Genomic DNA, 18,782 nt, shown 5'->3' with positions numbered 1-18,782 from the left:
AACGCTACCAGGCTCGCAACCTGTAGGTATTTTTGAACTAAGTGTTCACCAGATGTACTCCATCCCCCCATGGTTGTCTTATTTGACAGTTATTGCTGAGGAATCCCCTAAGCAGTGTTGTCACCCTGAAGAAAAATCCTTAGGCTAGGTCCCTTAGAATAGATGCTTTAGGGACGTAAAGTGAGGATAACGGGAATGGGTAATCCGGTTAATGATTTAATGAAAATAAATAATGAACTTATTATTGTGGGTTGAAAACCCTATATGCTCACCAGGCTCCCCAGCCTGACCCACACAGTTTCTTGTATTACATGTAATGGCAAAAGCATAGTTGGATGATCTGACGATAGATTATGGATTTATAGGCCAGTCTAAAATAAATAGTATTTTGTAAGGCCTATATTGTTTTGAGGCCAATTTTGTTTTTTGGTTTATGATGTTTTGTTTATCCTTTTGATCTGTATTGACGATGACATCCCGAGTTTTGTAATGTAATGAAAATACATTTCTTTAAGAAATGCTTTGATAAAATTTTATCATATATTGTTTTGGGAACAAATTCCACAACACTTTTCTTTGAAAGATTACTCTGATTTTATTATAAAAGCATAAACGAAATCGATATTTTCTGGTCGTAAAAATGGGGATGTCACATATATCGAGATTTATACTTTGCTTTTAGGGTTCTTGGCTTAGGACCAAAAACACTATGATTTCGGTTGATACATGGACCGAAATCATCATGGGATCTCGGTTGACACTTGGACCAAAATCACCATGGGATCTCGGTTGACACTTGGACCGAAATCACCATGGGATCTCAGTTAATATTGGCAACATGATTGATGCATCTATTCCCAACAATAAATATTATTAAGTAGGTATCAAAGCTATTATTCACTTCACCCTCCCTCTCTTTAATTCGGCTGAAAACTCCCTAAACCCCCCCCCCCCCCACCATCTCCATTTTTCTTCAACTACTCCATATTCTCTCAAGAACAAAAGCTCCTCCTCATTAGGCAAGTTATTCGAAGTGTTCTTAACATTTTGGTAAGTGTTTTCTTCATAATCTAGTGTTTCTACACACTTTCATACTAGTTTCATCTCATTTACACACATTATCATGTCTTAAAATTGATAGGGTAATACCATCTTCAAGTGTTCTTCAAACCACCTTCAAGTATTCAAAGCTTGAGGATCTCCATCTTCATCTCTTTATCCAACCACAAACACACTCAAGGTGAGTTCATACCCTCATATTTTCGAGTTTTCCATGTTTTAGGGGGGGGGGGGATACAAGAAATATTTGGAATATTTACATAAATGTTTACATGTTTCATTTCTATGTTGAATATAAAGCATCATATGCGTGGGATACGGTTATTACTAGTTTTTAGAACATTTATTTGTGTCATGTTGGTTAATCATACAAAATTAAGAAAAACAAACTTAAACTATGATATATGTTCATAAGAAGAAGTTATATTTATAAAACTACAAAGACTAAGATTTTTATGGACAAGATATATCAAAATTGGTTATAACGTAGTTATTATACCATTTTTGTGGGATAAAACCCAAAATATGTTGTTTTGGTCATACAATTAGAAACTTGACAAAATATCAAGGAGTTAGTTTTCCAAAAAAAAAAGAACACAAGAATTTATCATTTTATGTAAAAATGGATTTTTAAACAAAAATGGACATAACAAGATTATGACATCATTTTGTGAGTTTTAACTAAAAATATATGGTTTAAAAACATATGAAGCTATTTTGAGTTAAAATCCCGAAAAGATTAGAAACAAGTTTTATCAAGTTTATATTTTCCTAGTTACCTGTAAATATCGTTAAACAAAGCAGGGGGGGGGGGGGGGAGGGAAGCTACAAATGGGCTTTCTCATACCAACTTATCATACTTTTGTTAGATGTAAGTCTTTATGATATAATCTTTTAAAAGCATCTAGACAAGATAACTATTACATATTTATATAAATGATTATATAAATGGATTTAACAAAACAATCATAATAAACTATAATTGGTAAAGTTTGGGTGTCACCACAACTACTTTATCATTCCGGACGAAACATATAATTATTTAAATGTATAATTAGTTTTACACTATGTAACCACTATGGAAGAGTAATACTTTCACTAACAAGAAGAAAAGGGTTTTCATTACACTAGACGTAAACTGGTTGATACAATTTTTGTGAGACATTTGGCTTCACCATACCTACCAGAGTACACACTAAAGTCCTGACTTATAACCAAAGTCTCGTTAAGAGAGTGTGACACTTGTGTATAGATCTATACGGGACAGACAACCCCACACCTAAGTTGTTAGCTACAGTTAGACCGACAGGTCTAGGGTGACAAATGTCTAACATTCTAACGTCTGAAGAACGTCGTAGCAGGCCACTAGTATGGTTATGATAACTCACATGGGGTATTAACAATAAATTTGGTTTACCGGGCTGACATACATTCAATTTGTTTTATATAAAGATAAAACTTCATAACACTATCTTCCAATGCAACACTACTTACATTTTTGGTCTTTGGACTTAAGACTCACAACTTATTTTTAAAGAAAATATTGGATTTTCTCAAAGTGCAATATATCACTTTTACAAGGAAAAGTTACCAATTATTCTCATACAAAACTTTTATGAACTCACCAAATTAATTGTTGACACTTTTTAAAACCACTTGTATTCTCAGGAAATCAGTAGACATGTAACCAAAAAGGTTATGAGGATGGGGTGTCGCTGCTTCACGATATTTACTTTTGACATATGTATTTAATATCAAGTAAATAATGTTTTGCGTACAATGTATACTGCTTAATTATAAATACGATGGTTGTATGGCTTGATCACTATTATTCATTTGTTATAATATTATACATGAAGACGTTTCCGACGTTCTGGTTTGGGGGTGTGACATATTGGTATCAGAGCATTGTTTATAGTGAACTAAGTATATCAAACCATGTAAGATATACAACTATAAATGCAATGGGGCTAAAACACTTTGACTAAAAGTATACTTTTAAAATATAAGGATATTTATTTAAAAGTATAGATATATACATATATACTAGGACTGTGTCATAACAAGAACCATATAAAAGTATTAGATAAGTTTAACACTATGATTAGGCCTTGGGGTATGTAATCAGATATGGGATAAATATAGTCTGATCAACTATATTTATCCAAGATGTGACTAGCATACGTCGGGAAATAGTCATGGTGAACAACAAGTCTAAAACTTACCAGCATCCCATATAAATAAAACTTAGAACCAAACACAAAGTTATAAATACTATAGGAGTATTTTATGATACCATAAAACCATATAGCTATATTATTTATGTGTTTCTTTTACCTCTATTCTCACACAGATGACATGGCTAGATTTCGCCACGAAGACCCCTACTACCTTGATATGGCGTCCAATGGATGGATCGAGGGGGAGCCAGACGAGGTTCATGAGGAGAATTAAGAAGAAGAGCCTGAAGAGTATCAAGAGTTGGATTACGAGGAGGAGGATTTTGATGAAGTGTTAGACTATGAGGAAGGCGCTAGGGAGATCGTTAATGAACCTTACCCTATCAGGAGCAGGCATAATCCCCTTCCACCTCTCTCATTCCAGGATGCGCCCCCACAATGGGCAACCCAGCTGGATGCATGGGCTAGAGAAGACGACTGGCAATCCACATTCGGCATGCACCCACTACACCATGCTTTGGGCCCCAACACCCTCACAGATCAAGCACTACCTTTATTGTACCATAAGTGGACCATTTAGACACTCAGGTTCAGGCTTTGCACCACGAGGTAATGGAGATCAGTGGCGAAATCCCGGAACGTGACAATGCAAATTCGACGCATCCACGAGGAACAAGAACATCATACGGGTACCATATTGAACCAACAAGTGGATCGAGAGAACATTACGGACCACCTAGACTCCTTAAAGGAGAGATGGTTGCCATGGGACAACAAATCCTTACAGCTAAAACTATGACAGTCGTAGCGGAACAAAGAGCGGAGGAGGCCACTTGCGAGTTGTGTGGGATGTCAGGGAACCTTGTGCGTCATTTTGGTATATGATAGACTAGTATAGCCTAGTGAGTTAGTGACTACACCACTCACAATATGTGTTAGGTTTATTGCATCTTTCATCACAACTAGTAGCAGTAAATCAAGCGAGGTACACCCTCCAAAACCAATGTAACCCGAATCAGTTTAATGTTTTGACATCTATGTTCTATTTTGGTAACTTAACATTTATAAAATACCAACCACTACTTACTACCATAAGTACATTACGATGATGTTGGTCGAAACATTGGGAATCGTATAGCAAAATATGTAAACCTACCAGAGTACACACTAAAGTCTTGAATTATAACCAGAGTCTCGGTAAAAGAGCGTGACACTTATGTATAGATCTATACGAGACTGACAACCCTGCACCTAAGCTGTTAGCTTTAGTTAGACCGGTAGGTCTAGGGTGAAAAATGTCTAACATTCCGACGCCTGAAGAACGTCGTAGCAGGCCACTAGTCACTAGCATGGTTATGATAACTCACATGAGATATTAACAATACATTTGGTTTACGGGGCTAAGGTACATTCAATTAGTTTAATATAATGATAAAACTTCATAACACTATCTTCCAGTACAGTACTACTTACATTTTTGGTCTTTGGAATTAAGACTCATAGCTCATTTTTAAAGAAAATATTGGATTTTCTCAAAGTGCAATCTATCATTTTTACAAGGAAAAGTTACCAATTCTTCTCATACAAAACTCTTATGAACTCACCAACTTAATAGTTGACACTTTTTCAAAACCGCTTGTATTCTCAGGAAGTCAGTAAACAGTTAACCAAAAAGGTTATGAGGATGGGGCTCGCCGTGTCACATTATTTACTTTTGACATATGTATTTAATATCAAGTAAACAATGTTTTGTGTACAATGTATACTACTTAATTATCAATATGATGGTTGTATGGCTTGATCACTATTATTCATTTATTACGATACTATACATGAAATCATCCACCCCCAGATGTTTCCGCTGTTACGGTTTGGGGGTGTGACAGAAGGTGGGTTGCACTTGATCCCACATCAGCTAGGAAGGAGAACTAAACATTCCTTATAAAGGGTGTGTATACCTTCCCTAACCCAACACGTTTTAAAGTCGTGAGGGCAGCAGATCCCATAAGAACTCTACAATTAAGCGTGCCCGGGCAAGACCAATCCAGGGTTGGGTGACCCCTAGGAAGTTTTTGTTTCGGGAGCCTAAAACGGACAATATTGTGATACGTACCAGAGGGGGATGTTACAAATAGTATCTGAGCTAGGGCATGGGTCAATGTGTTTGACGGGGACGTCGGAACCTATAATCGGGGGTGAAGGTGGGTTGCACTTGATCCCACATCAGTTGGGAAGGAGAACTAAGCATTCCTTATCAGGGGTGTGGATACCTTCCCTAACACAAAGCGTTTTAAAGCCATGAGTGCAGCAGATCTCATAAGAACTCTATAATTAAGCGTGCCTGGGCGAGAGCAATCCATGGATGAGTGACCCCCTGGGAAGTTTTCGTGTTAGAAGGCGAAAGCGGACAACCACCGTTTCGCTTGAGGGGGGATGTTAGACTAAAATGATACTTTGTGTATATATTGTATTGATCTCATTTTTCAAGTACTATTATTGTTATTCATTGTTACATATATATACGTATCCCACCTATTTTGGTGATAAGATTTACCATAATCACAAACTGAAACTTTAGTTGGCGATGATGTTGTACTCTAGAACGAAATACTTGTATATTAACTTCTAGTTATGATTATGAGATCAAATCCATGTGATCTAAATTAGCTATTTATGTCATTTGGTTAATGATTGGATTCTAGATATGATTTCATATGTCCTTTAGATGTTTTTAAAAGAAATTGATGATTCTAATGGTGATTCAACATTGAAATGGAATAATGAAGTTTTTGGAATTAAACTTATTTAAAATGGTTTGGGAAATGTTTGAATGAAAGCAAACATTTTATAACTATGTATGTAACGTCTACGAGTTTTCAAGGTAACAAAAGGACCGATTAAGCTTACAAACTCTAAAATGATTTTAAGCTTCTAAGTCCCATTAATGAGCTTGAATCATATTTGTTGGAATGGAATCATGAACTAGAAATGAAATTAGGGTTGTTATGATGTGTTAATTATATTTTAGGGAATACTTATTGAATATTGATCAATGAGACTTGAGAAAATGATTTAAAGGTGTTTTCATATTTACACTCTTGAGTTCATAAAGACATTAAGTTCTTTATTGATTAAGACATGCGAGTAATGTGATATAAAATGACATTAAATTCGAGCCAATCTACATCAAGCTCATAATAGATCGAATTATTAACACCCTCCCATACATATAATGATATAAATGGAATTTATTTTCTTAAAGTGCGACTGGTAATTGGTGAGAAGACTACCACGCGCTCTCTCACTGCGCGTGGGCATAACAGTTTCACTTTTCTTTAAGCAAACTTGTTCATTAGCAGATATGTATGACTTCCATACACACACAATCACCGAGCATCCATTCATTTCCTTTCCAGAGAGAGAAAGTAGAGAGAGAATTAAACTTTTTCTGTCTGTCATCTCTGCAACTTTCCAACATTTCTCTCACCTTTCCTCTGTTCTTCACCTCTTCAAGGTGATCGATTTTTTTATACTATCTAGATTTCATAATCTTAATTCTCTGCAGCATCTGCTATGTGTTCGATTAAATGCCCCAAAGAATCTTTACCTCTTTGTGAGTGTTTTACTTCACCTACACTCAAATCTAGTCAACACTCACATGAGCATGTTGTGTTATTTCGTCATCCAATGCCATTATTTCCTCATAAGATGCTTAGCATTCAGCTTCAATCACTATGTTTTTTACTTCAATATTTGCTTTAAATCAATCGACTCCTGATCGTTTGTTTGTTAAATCTTCTTGTAGGTTGAATTGGATATGCAGAGGTTAAATTATCCGAAGAAATAGCACTTTTTGGATCAATGGGTGTCAAGAGATCTATAATTTACTTGTTGCTGTTCTTAGGGTTTGTATTGATCTTCGTGGGCCCAATTTCTCTTGCTACCAATCCTGCAGATGGTAAGTCTTCTCGTAGACTAAATTAAGGTCTTCTCTCTATTATTCTTTATTAGAAAAAAAGATGTGTGTATGTGTGTGTTTCCGTGTGAAAAAGACTGAACTAGATCTGCCTAATAAACACTATTTCCGATGAACGGAAGTGCACCCAATCTTGACTTCTTCCTATTAATCTTGATCGAAACTGATGAAAATCGAAAACCTCATATTTAAGTTCTAAGTAGCTATAAATCCGTTTTTATCTTTAATAACCTTAATATTTTGCATAACTTAAGAAAACGAATAGTTCAATAAGATTCCATAAAAATTTACACTTAAAGCCGTTGGCAATTTAACTTCAAAAATTAGGATGACAAAACCTTTTGAAACTAACATTTTGAAACATGGAAATAAGTAGTTCATAGTCATTGACTCCTTGTGTCTTGTTTGTGGAAGTTTACATATTACTTTCATATGAATAGGGCAAAGATAATTACCTTTTAAGTTCTTGAAAAATTTCAAATCCACCTGTCTTTACAACTTCTCTTTTTCTTTTTTTTTTTTCTTTATGTGATAATACCCATTTGGAATTGATATAAAGTTATAAAAGGAACAATGATGTTTTGTCCTTCTTTTTATCGTCTTTATCTTTTTGTCGTTAAAAAATTAAATGTTTGATACTGTTACTGGTATTGATACTGATATTGTTTTTTTATCCACACAGTCAGTGCGATAAATAAACTGTATGTTGCATTGGGATCTCCACTACTCCCTGGATGGACAGCTAGTGCTGGAGACCCGTGTATCGAGGGTTGGCAGGGTGTTGCATGTGACCCTACTAATACAAACATCTTATCAATGTATGTAACTCATTTTTCTCCTTTTTTTTTAATTAATTAATTATCTCTTATAATATTTTTGTTGTTATTATTATTATTATTATTACAGAACTGTTATTGGTGCAAATATAGTAGGAGAACTTGGTGAGAGCCTAGGATCTTTTACTTCACTTCAAAGCATGTAAGATATACTAAGATCCCACTTCTTTTTTATATGTTGTTTGGATAAAGGGTTGTTGTGTAAATAAATTATATATAAAAAAAAAGATTTCTTGATGTTTGACTAATATAACTTGTCTTATTTGATTATAGAGATTTGAGCAATAATCATATTGGGGGTTCCATTCCAACTGAATTTCCTGTTACCATTATGAATATGTAAGTTTTTAACTTTTCCTATTATTCTTGACACGCATGGTTTAAGCAGTGTGGGAGTTTCAATTCCAATGTGGAATTGTGGATTAAGTTGTACTGTTATGTGGGCCACTGTGTATCTGATTTGCATTTAATGCTTTTAGGGTGAGTCAGTGTGGGCTATCTGATTTGCATTTAATGCTTTTGTAGAAGCTCCTTCCTTATTTGATAAAAAAAATAACAAGAAGTTTTTTATAAAAAGTAACACTTGACATAAAAATTAAAATGACTATTTTAACCTTTTTCTCTGATGGCTAAACATGTGATGGTCTTTACCTTTGGCAGTTTTCTTGCAGATAACAATTTCACGGGAAGCATTCCGGTTTTTCTAACCTCTCTAACACAATTAACAGCCTTGTAATTAATTTTTTTTTTATTACTGTGTATTCGGTTAAATGTAAGAAATAGCAACATACTTTCATTTATTTGTTTATTTTAGAATCCTACTTTCATTTTTTCATATTAGGGTTAATCTAAAAAACGACCTTATATTTTGTGTTTTTTTTTTCCAGATTAAACCTCAATTTTTTTTTTTCATTTTTCCCGATCTGGCCCTTTTAGTCATTTTTTTCCAAAAAAAATTGTAAAATGTGATGGTTTTCTCGATAAAAACTAAAAAAGTTGAGGGTTTATTTGGGAGCATTTAAAAGGTTGGGTTTTTTTTTGGAAAACAATACAAAGTTGAGGGCTTTTTTGGAAAGAATGAAAAAAAAATACAAGGTTTTTTTCTGGCAAAAAATAAATTTGAGGTTTAATCCAGAAAAAAAAACACAAAATATAAGGTCATTTTTGAGATTGACCCTCCATATTACAACATTATAGAAAGAAATGAAAGCAAGATGCTTTAATACACAAATAAATGAAAGTACTTTGCTATTTATAGCATTTAGCCCATGTTTTTATTTGCTTAAATGTTTATTGGAGTTGTTAATATAATACTAATATGTTATGTGTCTTGCATTTTAGGTCTCTAAATGATAACAATTTATCAGGAGAAATACCGGATTCCTTTGAAGGCCTTACGGGTTTGGTTAATCTGTAGGGTCCATTATCTTAAAAATATCACTTTTTTTCCTCTTTATTATTTTAGTTCCAATGTGGATTAGGCTCTTATGTCAGCAACTAGTGGGCCATGGGCCACTGTGTACTTGATTTACAGTGTGGGCCAGCTCAGGGGTTGTTGGAACTTGGAGTAATACTAATAACCTTTTTTAATTTTCCTTTTTTGTAGTGATTTGTCTAGTAATGATTTGAGTGGAGAATTACCTTCCTCTTTACAACATTTATCTTTTCTAACTACTTTGTGAGTAATCATTTTTTATTAATTACAAAAGTTTTATGACATTTATTTACACGAGTGAAAGCTGACATGTTCATGGGCAGTCATTTGCAGAACAATCAACTCTCTGGGACTCTAGATGTTCTACAAGATCTTCCATTGACTGATCTGTAAGCTTCTCAATTATAACAATGAAGAGAATAACATGTTCAATGGATGAAAATAAGTTGCTATTGGCAAACTTTTAAGTAAAAATTACCTTTTTATCCTTTGTGATCATTAAAACTATTGATTAGGTTATTGATATCATCCACCAGGTTTCCCCTAGTTTGTTTATTTATTTATTTATTTTTTTATCTTCTATTGATTTGTTCTTTTTCATACTTTCAGGAATGTAGAGAATAACATGTTCAATGGACCTATACCTGAAAAGTTACTAGCCATTCCTATTTTCAGGTGCATAAGTAGTTATGCTCATAAACTTTGGGCTCATTTGAATATACTAGTCTTGAACATGACTTTTTTGTGTCTGTGTTTGTTACACGAGCTTTCTAGGGTTATTTTTGTCGTTTTTTTTTTAACGATGTAGATGAGGAGGGCGTTTATGTCTTTTGCACTGAGCTTGGCATGCATTGGACTATGATTTGGATTCATGTCAAAACAAAAATCGTAATCTTTTGTCCCTTCCAAAAAGGTGGGACATGGACTCCCTCTTGATCTCTCGTCCGTGTAAAAAGACAAGAATGCCCTTCTCGTCATTATTATCAAAATTAGCCCTAGAAAGCTTGTCTTGTCACATTCGACCTTGTCTTGTGTAACAAACGCAGCCGAAGGCTGCGTTTGTTACACGAGACAAGTAACGATTGTACTGTTTAAACTTTCTAGGGCTAGTTTTTGACGATAATGACGAGAAGGGTATTCTTGTCCTTTTACATGGATGAGAGATTGAGAGGGAGTCCATGTCCCACCTTTTTGGAAGGGACAAAAGATTACGATTTTTGTTTTGACATGAATCCAAATCATAGTCCAATGCATGCCAAGCTCAGTGCAAAAGACATAAACGCCCTCCTCATCTACATCGTTAAAAAAAGACAAAAATAGCCCTAGAAAGCTCGTGTAAACAAAAAAGTCATGTCCAACACTAGCATAAGAAACGGGCCTAGAAGGCCCAATATGTTTTTACCCAACCAGACTTCCACTTGCTAACTTAAAAATCCTGTTGGATACCAGAAAAGACGGGAACTTATTCAATACCACAAGTGCAGCTCCACTATCTCCACCTACATCCCCAATCCCACTCACGCCCCCAGGCACCACCGGAACGCCTTTTTTCCCGTCACCTCGACAGACACCCGGGAAACAATCGCCACCTGGCAAACAAACACCATCACAACAAGCGGATGGTCCATCGTCAAATGAAGGGTCGAAATCTAGCTCCACAAATAAGTCATGGAGTTCTAAAAAGAAAGTTTGGGTGTCAATTGCATCGATATTTGGTTTTATAGTTTTGGGATTACTCTGTCTGCTATTTATACCACCTTGCTTTAGAAGAAAACGACTTCCCGGTTTGATGAACAAGCGACATGAGATCGCTCCGTATAACCGCGAGAGTCATATGGAGAATGGGCCTTTGGCTCAACCACCTAATCAGGTTGATAAAGGTAAGAAACTAAGAATGTGAGAAATAGCAATGTACTTTTTTTAGATATGTTATAGCATCATACTTTCATTTCTTTCTATCATAGCTTTTTGCTTTTGTTTTTTTTTTCTTGTTAAAGCATTGTATTCTCATTTATACTTTTAAAAGTCTACCGGATTATAAAGGGTTAATCTCGTAAAAGACCTTATATTTTGCTTTTTTTTTTTTCCGGATTAAACCTCAAATTTATTTTTTTCTTGAAAAAGACATTGTATTTTTAAATTTTTTTTCGATCTGCTCCTTTTAGTCATTTTTTCCAAAAAAATTGTAAAATGTGAGGGTTTTTTCGAGAAAAACTAAAAAGGTTGAGGGTTTATTTGGAAAAAAAAAATACAAAGTTGAGGGTTTTTTCGGAAAAAATAAAAAAATACAAGGTCTTTTTTAGGCAAAAAATAAATTTGAGGTTTAATCCGGAAAAAAAAAACACATAATAAGCTCTTTTTTAAGATTAACCCAAACAGTTGAGGGTTTATTTGGAAGCAATTACAAGGTTGATGGGTTTTTTCGGAAAAAAAGACAAAAGTTTGAGGTTTAATCCATAAAAAACACAAAATATAAGGTCTTTTGATGAGATTAACCCTTTATAAAAGTGAAATTTGCTCAGTATTTAGATAATGTTGTGATAGGAAGAAATGAAAGTAGGATGCAATAAAAAAGAAAGCAATAAAAGTACATTGCTGTTGTTTGTTAATAATATAGCTAAATTCAAGAAATAGCAATTTAGTTTTATTTATCATTGTATTATAGCATCATACTCTACTTTTTTCTATCATGACATTGTACTTTCATTTTTCTTTTTTTCATATTAAGACATTATAATTTAAAAGTTTCCCAATAATCACTTTTCTGATATGAAGAAATGGAAGTATGTTACTAATTCTTGAAATTTAACCTTTAATAATATTATTCTCACTTGTTCTTTCAGCACCCCCAAAGAAGGCGGCAATTCCACCACCAAAGGAGGAGCAACAACAACTGCTTTCACCACCACCACCACCACCACCACCACGAAGAACAGTTCCAATGCAAAGATTCACCGCCTTACCAAAGCAAGACAGTCAGGAGATAGATTTCACCAGATTTGATATAGATTCCATGCGACCACCACCTCCACCTCCACCACCACCACCACCACCTCCTCCACCACCACCAGTTTCATCATCAGAACCAATTCATCTACCTTTCGAGAAGGTTATTGTGGAGCCTATAGCGGTGGCTGCCGCCGCCTCTGCCGCCACATCAGCAAGAACTTCCACCAAACCTGTTGTGCCTCAGACGTATGTGAGATCTTATACAATTGCATCTCTTCAGCAATACACAAACAGTTTTTCTCAGGATAATCTTATTGGTGGAGGAATGTTGGGGAGTGTTTATAGGGCACAGCTTCCTGATGGAAAGGTATGAATTCTACATTTTACATGTATATAATATATTCAATCATTAATATGCAATAAAGTAGTTTTTTATACAGAATATGCAGTGTTTTATTCCATATATATACTTATTTATGCAACAATGTTTCACTTTTCCTTTTAGTTTTTACCAGTTTATGCAAAAATGTTTTTTGTTTTACAAACTTATAAAACTGACATGAATTATGCAACTGTGTTTCAATTGGTAAAATATTTACATCTTTTGGTCCTAAAATGAAATATTTTGTTTAAAAAGTCATTTTGTTGCATAAATTGGGGAAGGAAATTCGAAACTTTGTTAAATGTGCATTCAAGGGTTAATCTCATAAAAGACCTTATATTTTGATGTGTGTGTGTGTGTGTGCGTGTGTTTTTCAGGATTATACCTCGAAATTTATTTTTTGACTGAAAAAGACCTTGTACTTTTTCATTTATTCCCGATCTGGCCCTTTTAGTCATTTTTTTTACAAAAAAAATTGTAAAATGTGAGGGTTTTTTTGAGAAAAATAAAAAAGTTCAAGGGTTTATTTGGAAGCATTTAGAAGGTTTAGGGTTTTTTTCGGAAAAAAAAGATACAAAGTTGAGGGCTTTTTCAGAAAAAATGAAAAACTACAAGGTCTTTATCAGGCGAAAAAATAAATTTGAGGTTTAATCCAGAAAAAAACACAAAATATAAAGTCTTTTATGAGATTAACCCCACATTTAACCCTTTATAGAAAGTTTCAAGATGTGTATTGCCTATTTCTCATTACAAATGAGAACTATTTGTTTAAAAAATCACTTTTATAGCATATCATACTTCAACTCAAATCTAGTCTTCCTTTTTTTTGTGGTTGTATAAAGTTGTAATGAACTTATGATTAGGTATTTTTTTTGAAACTACAAATCTTGTAATAAAAAGATACAAAACTACATTACTATTTCATACATTTAACCCTATCTTCTAAAATCTCAACATCTTATGTACTTTTGAAAATGTTTATTATTTAGTTTCTTGCTGTGAAGAAATTGGACAAAAAGGTTATCAATCAGCAAAAAGAGGAGGATTTCATTGAGCTTGTTAATAATATTGACAAAATTCGTCATGCAAATGTTGTTGAACTGATGGGTTATTGTTCAGAGCATGGTCAAAGGCTATTAATTTATGAATATTGTAGTAGTGGGACCCTTCAAGATGCTCTACACTCTGATGATGATTACAAAAGAAAATTTTCATGGAAAACACGCATTCGAATGGCACTTGGAGCTGCAAGAGCCTTAGAGTAAGTCAAACACACAGTTTTAACAATTTCATCATTTTTTATCAGTTTAGCTGCTTGACTGTTTATTATTTTATATAGTGATTCATTGAACAATGAATACATATGTATTTTATATGTGTTAATATTTTGGGGGGTGAAAACGTACATTCACCGTTTTCTGGATTTAGACACTTCCATATTTTTTTATTGATTAAAAACATTACACTTTTTTTTGACCTTATAAAAGAACAATTTTTCCCAATAACATATTTTCACCATTTCGTTGGTTTACTCATTGAACTATTTTTTGTTTATTATTATTATTATTTCTTTTCGATTTAGCCCTAAAACTATTATCATAATAATCATAAAATAAAAAAACAGTTCGGCAGCTAAATCAATAAAAATGGGGTTTAATCTCCAAAAAGACGTTATATTTTATGTTTTTTCTAGATTAAACCTCAAATTTATTTTTTAACTTTTATTTTTTCATTTTTTCCGGAAAAGCCCTCAACTTTGTACTTTTTTCCGAAAAAACCCTCAACTTTTTCAGTTTTTCTCAAAAAAACCCTCACATTTGACAATTGTTTTTGGAAAAAAAAAAAGACTAAAAGGGCCAGATCGGAAAAAATACAAGGTCTTTTTCAGGCAAAAAAAATAAATTCCGAGGTTTAATCCGGAAAAAAGCACAACATATAACGTCTTTTTTGAGATTAACTCTAAAAATGGCGATTATATTTTACCTTTTATCAAAATTAGAAACCAGGATAAAGGGTGTTTTTTAATAATCAAGTGGCTAAATTCATAAAACAGTGAAAGCAAATACCACATAGTATGTATGGTTGAAAGTTGACAACTAGATAAAAAGTTTTCTAGATTACTTCAGTCTTATGTATTTATTTATCTAGAAAAAATAATTTTTATTTTTAAATAATGGTTTAGGTATCTACACGAATTCTGTGATCCACCTGTCATTCATAGAAACTTCAAGTCAGCCAATGTTCTTCTAGATGATGATCTTTCTGTACGTGTCTCTGATTGTGGTTTGGCTCCTTTAATAACCCCAGGCTCAGTTAATCAGGTAATAATAGTTAATATTTTAATTATAATAATAATAATATAAATAAAAAAATTATGTTTTTATCCACTTACAGTTGTCAGGAAACATTCAGTCAGCCTTCAGTTATGGTGCCCCTGAATTCGAGTTAGGAATCTATACATCTATGAGTGATGTGTACAGTTTTGGGGTGGTGATGTTAGAACTTTTAACAGGCAGAAAATCTTATGACAGGTAGATAATATAATTATGTTAAATGTTGTATTTAATTATTTATTATAATTTATAGCATCCTACTTTTGTTTCTTATTATTACAATATTGGATTTATAAAATTCTACCAAATACAAAGCAATTTTTCCATGTTATAACTCATAAAAGACCTTATATTTTGTGTTTTTTCTGAATTAAACCTCAATTTTATTTTTTTGCCTGAAAAAGACCTTGTAGTTTTTCATTTTTTCTGAGAAAAAAAAAAAAAACCTTAGCCTTCTAACTGCTTCCAAATAAACCCACAACTTTTTTAGTTTTTCTCGAAAAATCCTCACAGTTTACAATTTTTTTTTTGGAGAAAGTTGACTAAAAGGGCCAAATCAGAAAAATGAAAAAATACAAGGTCTTTTTCAGGCAAAAAAATAAAATTGTTGTTTAATTCAGAAAAAACACAAAATATAAGGTCTTTTATGAGAATAACCCTTATTTGATGTTTTATAGTAAAAAAAAATTGTAAGTGCAATGTTGTAATAGCATCATACTTTCATTTATTTGATGTGTTATAGTAAAAATGCTATAAATATAATAAACAAAAACATGAAAGTACGTTGCTATTTCATGTACTAATTTAAAAAAAAAAACTGTTTATAGTGCACGACATCGTGGGGAGCAGTTGTTGGTGAGATGGGCAGTAGGTCAACTTCATGATATTGATGCATTGTCAAGAATGGTTGACCCTTCTCTTAATGGTCAATATCCACCAAAATCATTATCACATTTTGCAGATATTATATCACGTTGTGTTCAGGTTTGTTATTATAAAACATTTCTTCTTAATTAAGGGACTGTACTTTATTTTCTATAGTGATTAAACCATTATAATTTTTTTAACCGATAAAAAAACATATACGAAAAATTTATAAAAAAAATAAATTAGTAAAGCATAATGTACTTTCACCGTTTTGTTGATATTGTTGTGTGATAATAATTATGAAAAAGAGTATTGGTTGAATAGCTAAATCAAGTTACTGAGAAAAATAGTTTAATTATTTGGTAAAATGGTTTAAGTAGATAAATGGGTTAATCTAAAAAAAGACCTTATATTTTGTGTTTTTTTTTTCAGGATTAAACCTCAGATTTGTTTTTCGCCTGAAAAAGACATTGTATTTTTTTTTTTTTTCATTTTTTCCGATATGGCCCTTTTAGTCAATTTTTTTTTTCCAAAAACAATTGTAAAATGCGAGGTTTTTTTTGAGAAAACTAAAAAAGTTGAGGGTTTTTTCGGAAAAAAAATACAAAGTTGAGGGCTTTATCGGAAAAAACGAAAAAAATACAATGTCTTTTTCAGGAAAAAAATAAATTTGAGGTTTAATCTGGAAAAAACACAAAATATAAGGTCTTTTTTTAGATTAACCCTAGATGAATTGATAAAATTGTGAAAGTATCCTTTTTTTTTTGTATATTTTCCAAATATTTCTTTGATATTTTATCCTTATAACTTCAAAATGCTTTTTCTTTTTTTGTATAGAAAATTTGATAAATTTAATCTTATTGGATATTAAAAATAAAAGTTTTTTTTTTTTTTTTTTTTTCATATTTGAATTTGAAAAGTACTAGGTTAAATTTAGAGTAATTTAGGTTTTTACAAACAAAATCTTGTTACTAGCAATTAAAACATGGTGTTACTTGTAAGTTGCTGACGTGGCAGATGCCACTTGATAAAAATTGCTGACTTGGAAAGTGATTTTATTCTATCTGCAGGCGGAGCCGGAGTTTAGGCCACCAATGTCGGAAGTGGTGCAGGATCTGATAAATATGATCAGGAGAGAGTCTTCTAATAGATCAGATGGGGATTGATTGTTAATGATAATAATAATAATATTAGGAATAGCTTGTGATGAGAAGTCAAAGATGGTCAAAGTCAAAGTCAAGGTCAAGGTCAATGTGCCAAGATTATAATTCTTGTGAAATTTTGAATGCACATGGCTAGGCTAACACAGTCTATTCTTGTACAAAAGGGGAATTATGAAATATGTCTATAGGACAAAGCCAAATTTGATGGTTATTTTGTTTCAAGATTGAACAACCATTTTGGCATTTGGTGGTTGGTTTGGTTATATCCCAATTCTTATGGTCAAAATGGTAAATTTACAACTCCCATTTGATTATTCAAATGTAATTGTTGAATTTCATATATTGACAATGTATTGTTTGTGATTATTCAAATTTCATTTTCTTTGGTGGTTATTTTGTACTTTCCCTTTTTATTATATTGGTCATAGACAAGCATTTTGTAGCATGGACTATTTAAATAACTTTTTAGAGTTTTAATTTGTGGAAAATGGTCATAAAGAAACATCAATAGTATATAAAATTTCAAAGGGAGTGCAGAATATGGGTCCAAACGTTAATTCCAAAAGGTGGTTTAGTAAATCATGGAGAGTGCATCATATGCATCAAAACAATGGTTTAAAGATGAATATAATCTTAGCAATAACATAAGTGTTCAAAACATGCATAAGCCTCATAGTTTTCGATGCTTCTAACTAGGGATGGCATTTAAAACTGGAAAACCAGACCAAAACCGGAACTGATAGAATCGAAGCATATACAATTGGTCTCGATTCCGGGTTTAAAGAATGACTTTGTACAGGTTCTGGGTAATCAAGGTTTGGGTCCATTGGGTTCGGGTAAACCTGGTTTTAAGAACCGGAACCGGTTTCTATAAAAAAAAATTAACATATATATATATCATTCGTTTAAGTCAAATTGACATGATTTTTTTTCCAAACATATAGTTTAAAGTTTGTACATAATATTAGACTAAAAATTTATCATTTTCGGTCTTACAAAATTCCGTTAATCGGTTCAGGGTTTTCCGGGTCCATCGTGGCCAAGTTTAGACCCACTTTCATCCTTACTTCTAACAACTACCACTTACGTATAAGTGTTCTAAACATGCTTAAACCTCAGTCTTCAATGCTTCTAACAACCACCACTTACCTACAAAAATTAACATGGAGAGTTAGGTTACGAGGAGTGCAGTGAGTACAAACTTACATGCCAGACATTATACTAACTGTATATGTAATGACCGTAGATTCGGGTTAGTCAATTTAGAGACAATAAGCGTCAAAAAAGACTTTTTGATAGATGATTATTTAGAATAAATAATCTTAACGAAGTTATAGTATATGTCACAAGGGTTCCGTACATATAAAGAATGTTGAAATCCGAGTTATAACGAAGAAGTTATGACCCGTTGAAATTTCACGGCTAAACCGACACGACACTGCGTAGCGTAAAAAAAATGAATTTTTGATAAATTACCTTTTAGCCTTAGGATCTAAATAAAATTCGTAGTATATGTTAAACCAAGAACTTACATAAAAGAACGTCCAAATCTGACATGGTATGAGGAAATTATGATTTTTCTAAGATTTGACATAGCAGTAT

The 18,782-nt window shown here is 32.9% G+C and overlaps 1 protein-coding gene across 3 annotated transcripts; it reads left to right on the top strand.

The window, feature by feature from the left end:
- The first annotated feature begins 6,598 nt into the window (after positions 1 to 6,598).
- On the top strand, positions 6,599 to 17,573 carry LOC145008122 (protein STRUBBELIG-RECEPTOR FAMILY 3-like). Of its 3 annotated transcripts, none has more exons than XM_078966738.1 (17): positions 6,599 to 6,753; positions 7,045 to 7,197; positions 7,898 to 8,033; positions 8,122 to 8,193; positions 8,325 to 8,390; positions 8,712 to 8,783; positions 9,393 to 9,464; positions 9,658 to 9,729; positions 9,810 to 9,875; positions 10,096 to 10,161; positions 10,936 to 11,366; positions 12,330 to 12,802; positions 13,807 to 14,078; positions 15,000 to 15,138; positions 15,212 to 15,348; positions 15,978 to 16,134; positions 17,088 to 17,573. In XM_078966738.1, the coding sequence occupies exons 2-17, from the start codon at positions 7,101 to 7,103 to the stop codon at positions 17,181 to 17,183; spliced, it is 2,424 nt and encodes an 807-aa protein (XP_078822864.1). In that variant the 5' UTR covers positions 6,599 to 6,753; positions 7,045 to 7,100; the 3' UTR covers positions 17,184 to 17,573. The 3 variants fall into 3 exon arrangements, with proteins under 3 accessions (XP_078822864.1, XP_078822866.1, XP_078822865.1); XM_078966739.1 differs by having other exon boundaries at positions 6,611 to 6,852; XM_078966740.1 differs by lacking the exon at positions 8,712 to 8,783.
- The last annotated feature ends 1,209 nt before the right edge of the window (positions 17,574 to 18,782 follow it).

Source organism: Lactuca saligna, chromosome 8 (assembly GCF_052625555.1).
Source record: "Lactuca saligna cultivar CGN05327 chromosome 8, ASM5262555v1, whole genome shotgun sequence".
NCBI lineage: Eukaryota > Viridiplantae > Streptophyta > Magnoliopsida > Asterales > Asteraceae > Lactuca > Lactuca saligna.
The sequence above is the reverse complement of the archived record's forward strand: the minus strand, read 5'-3'. Positions and strand labels throughout refer to the sequence as shown.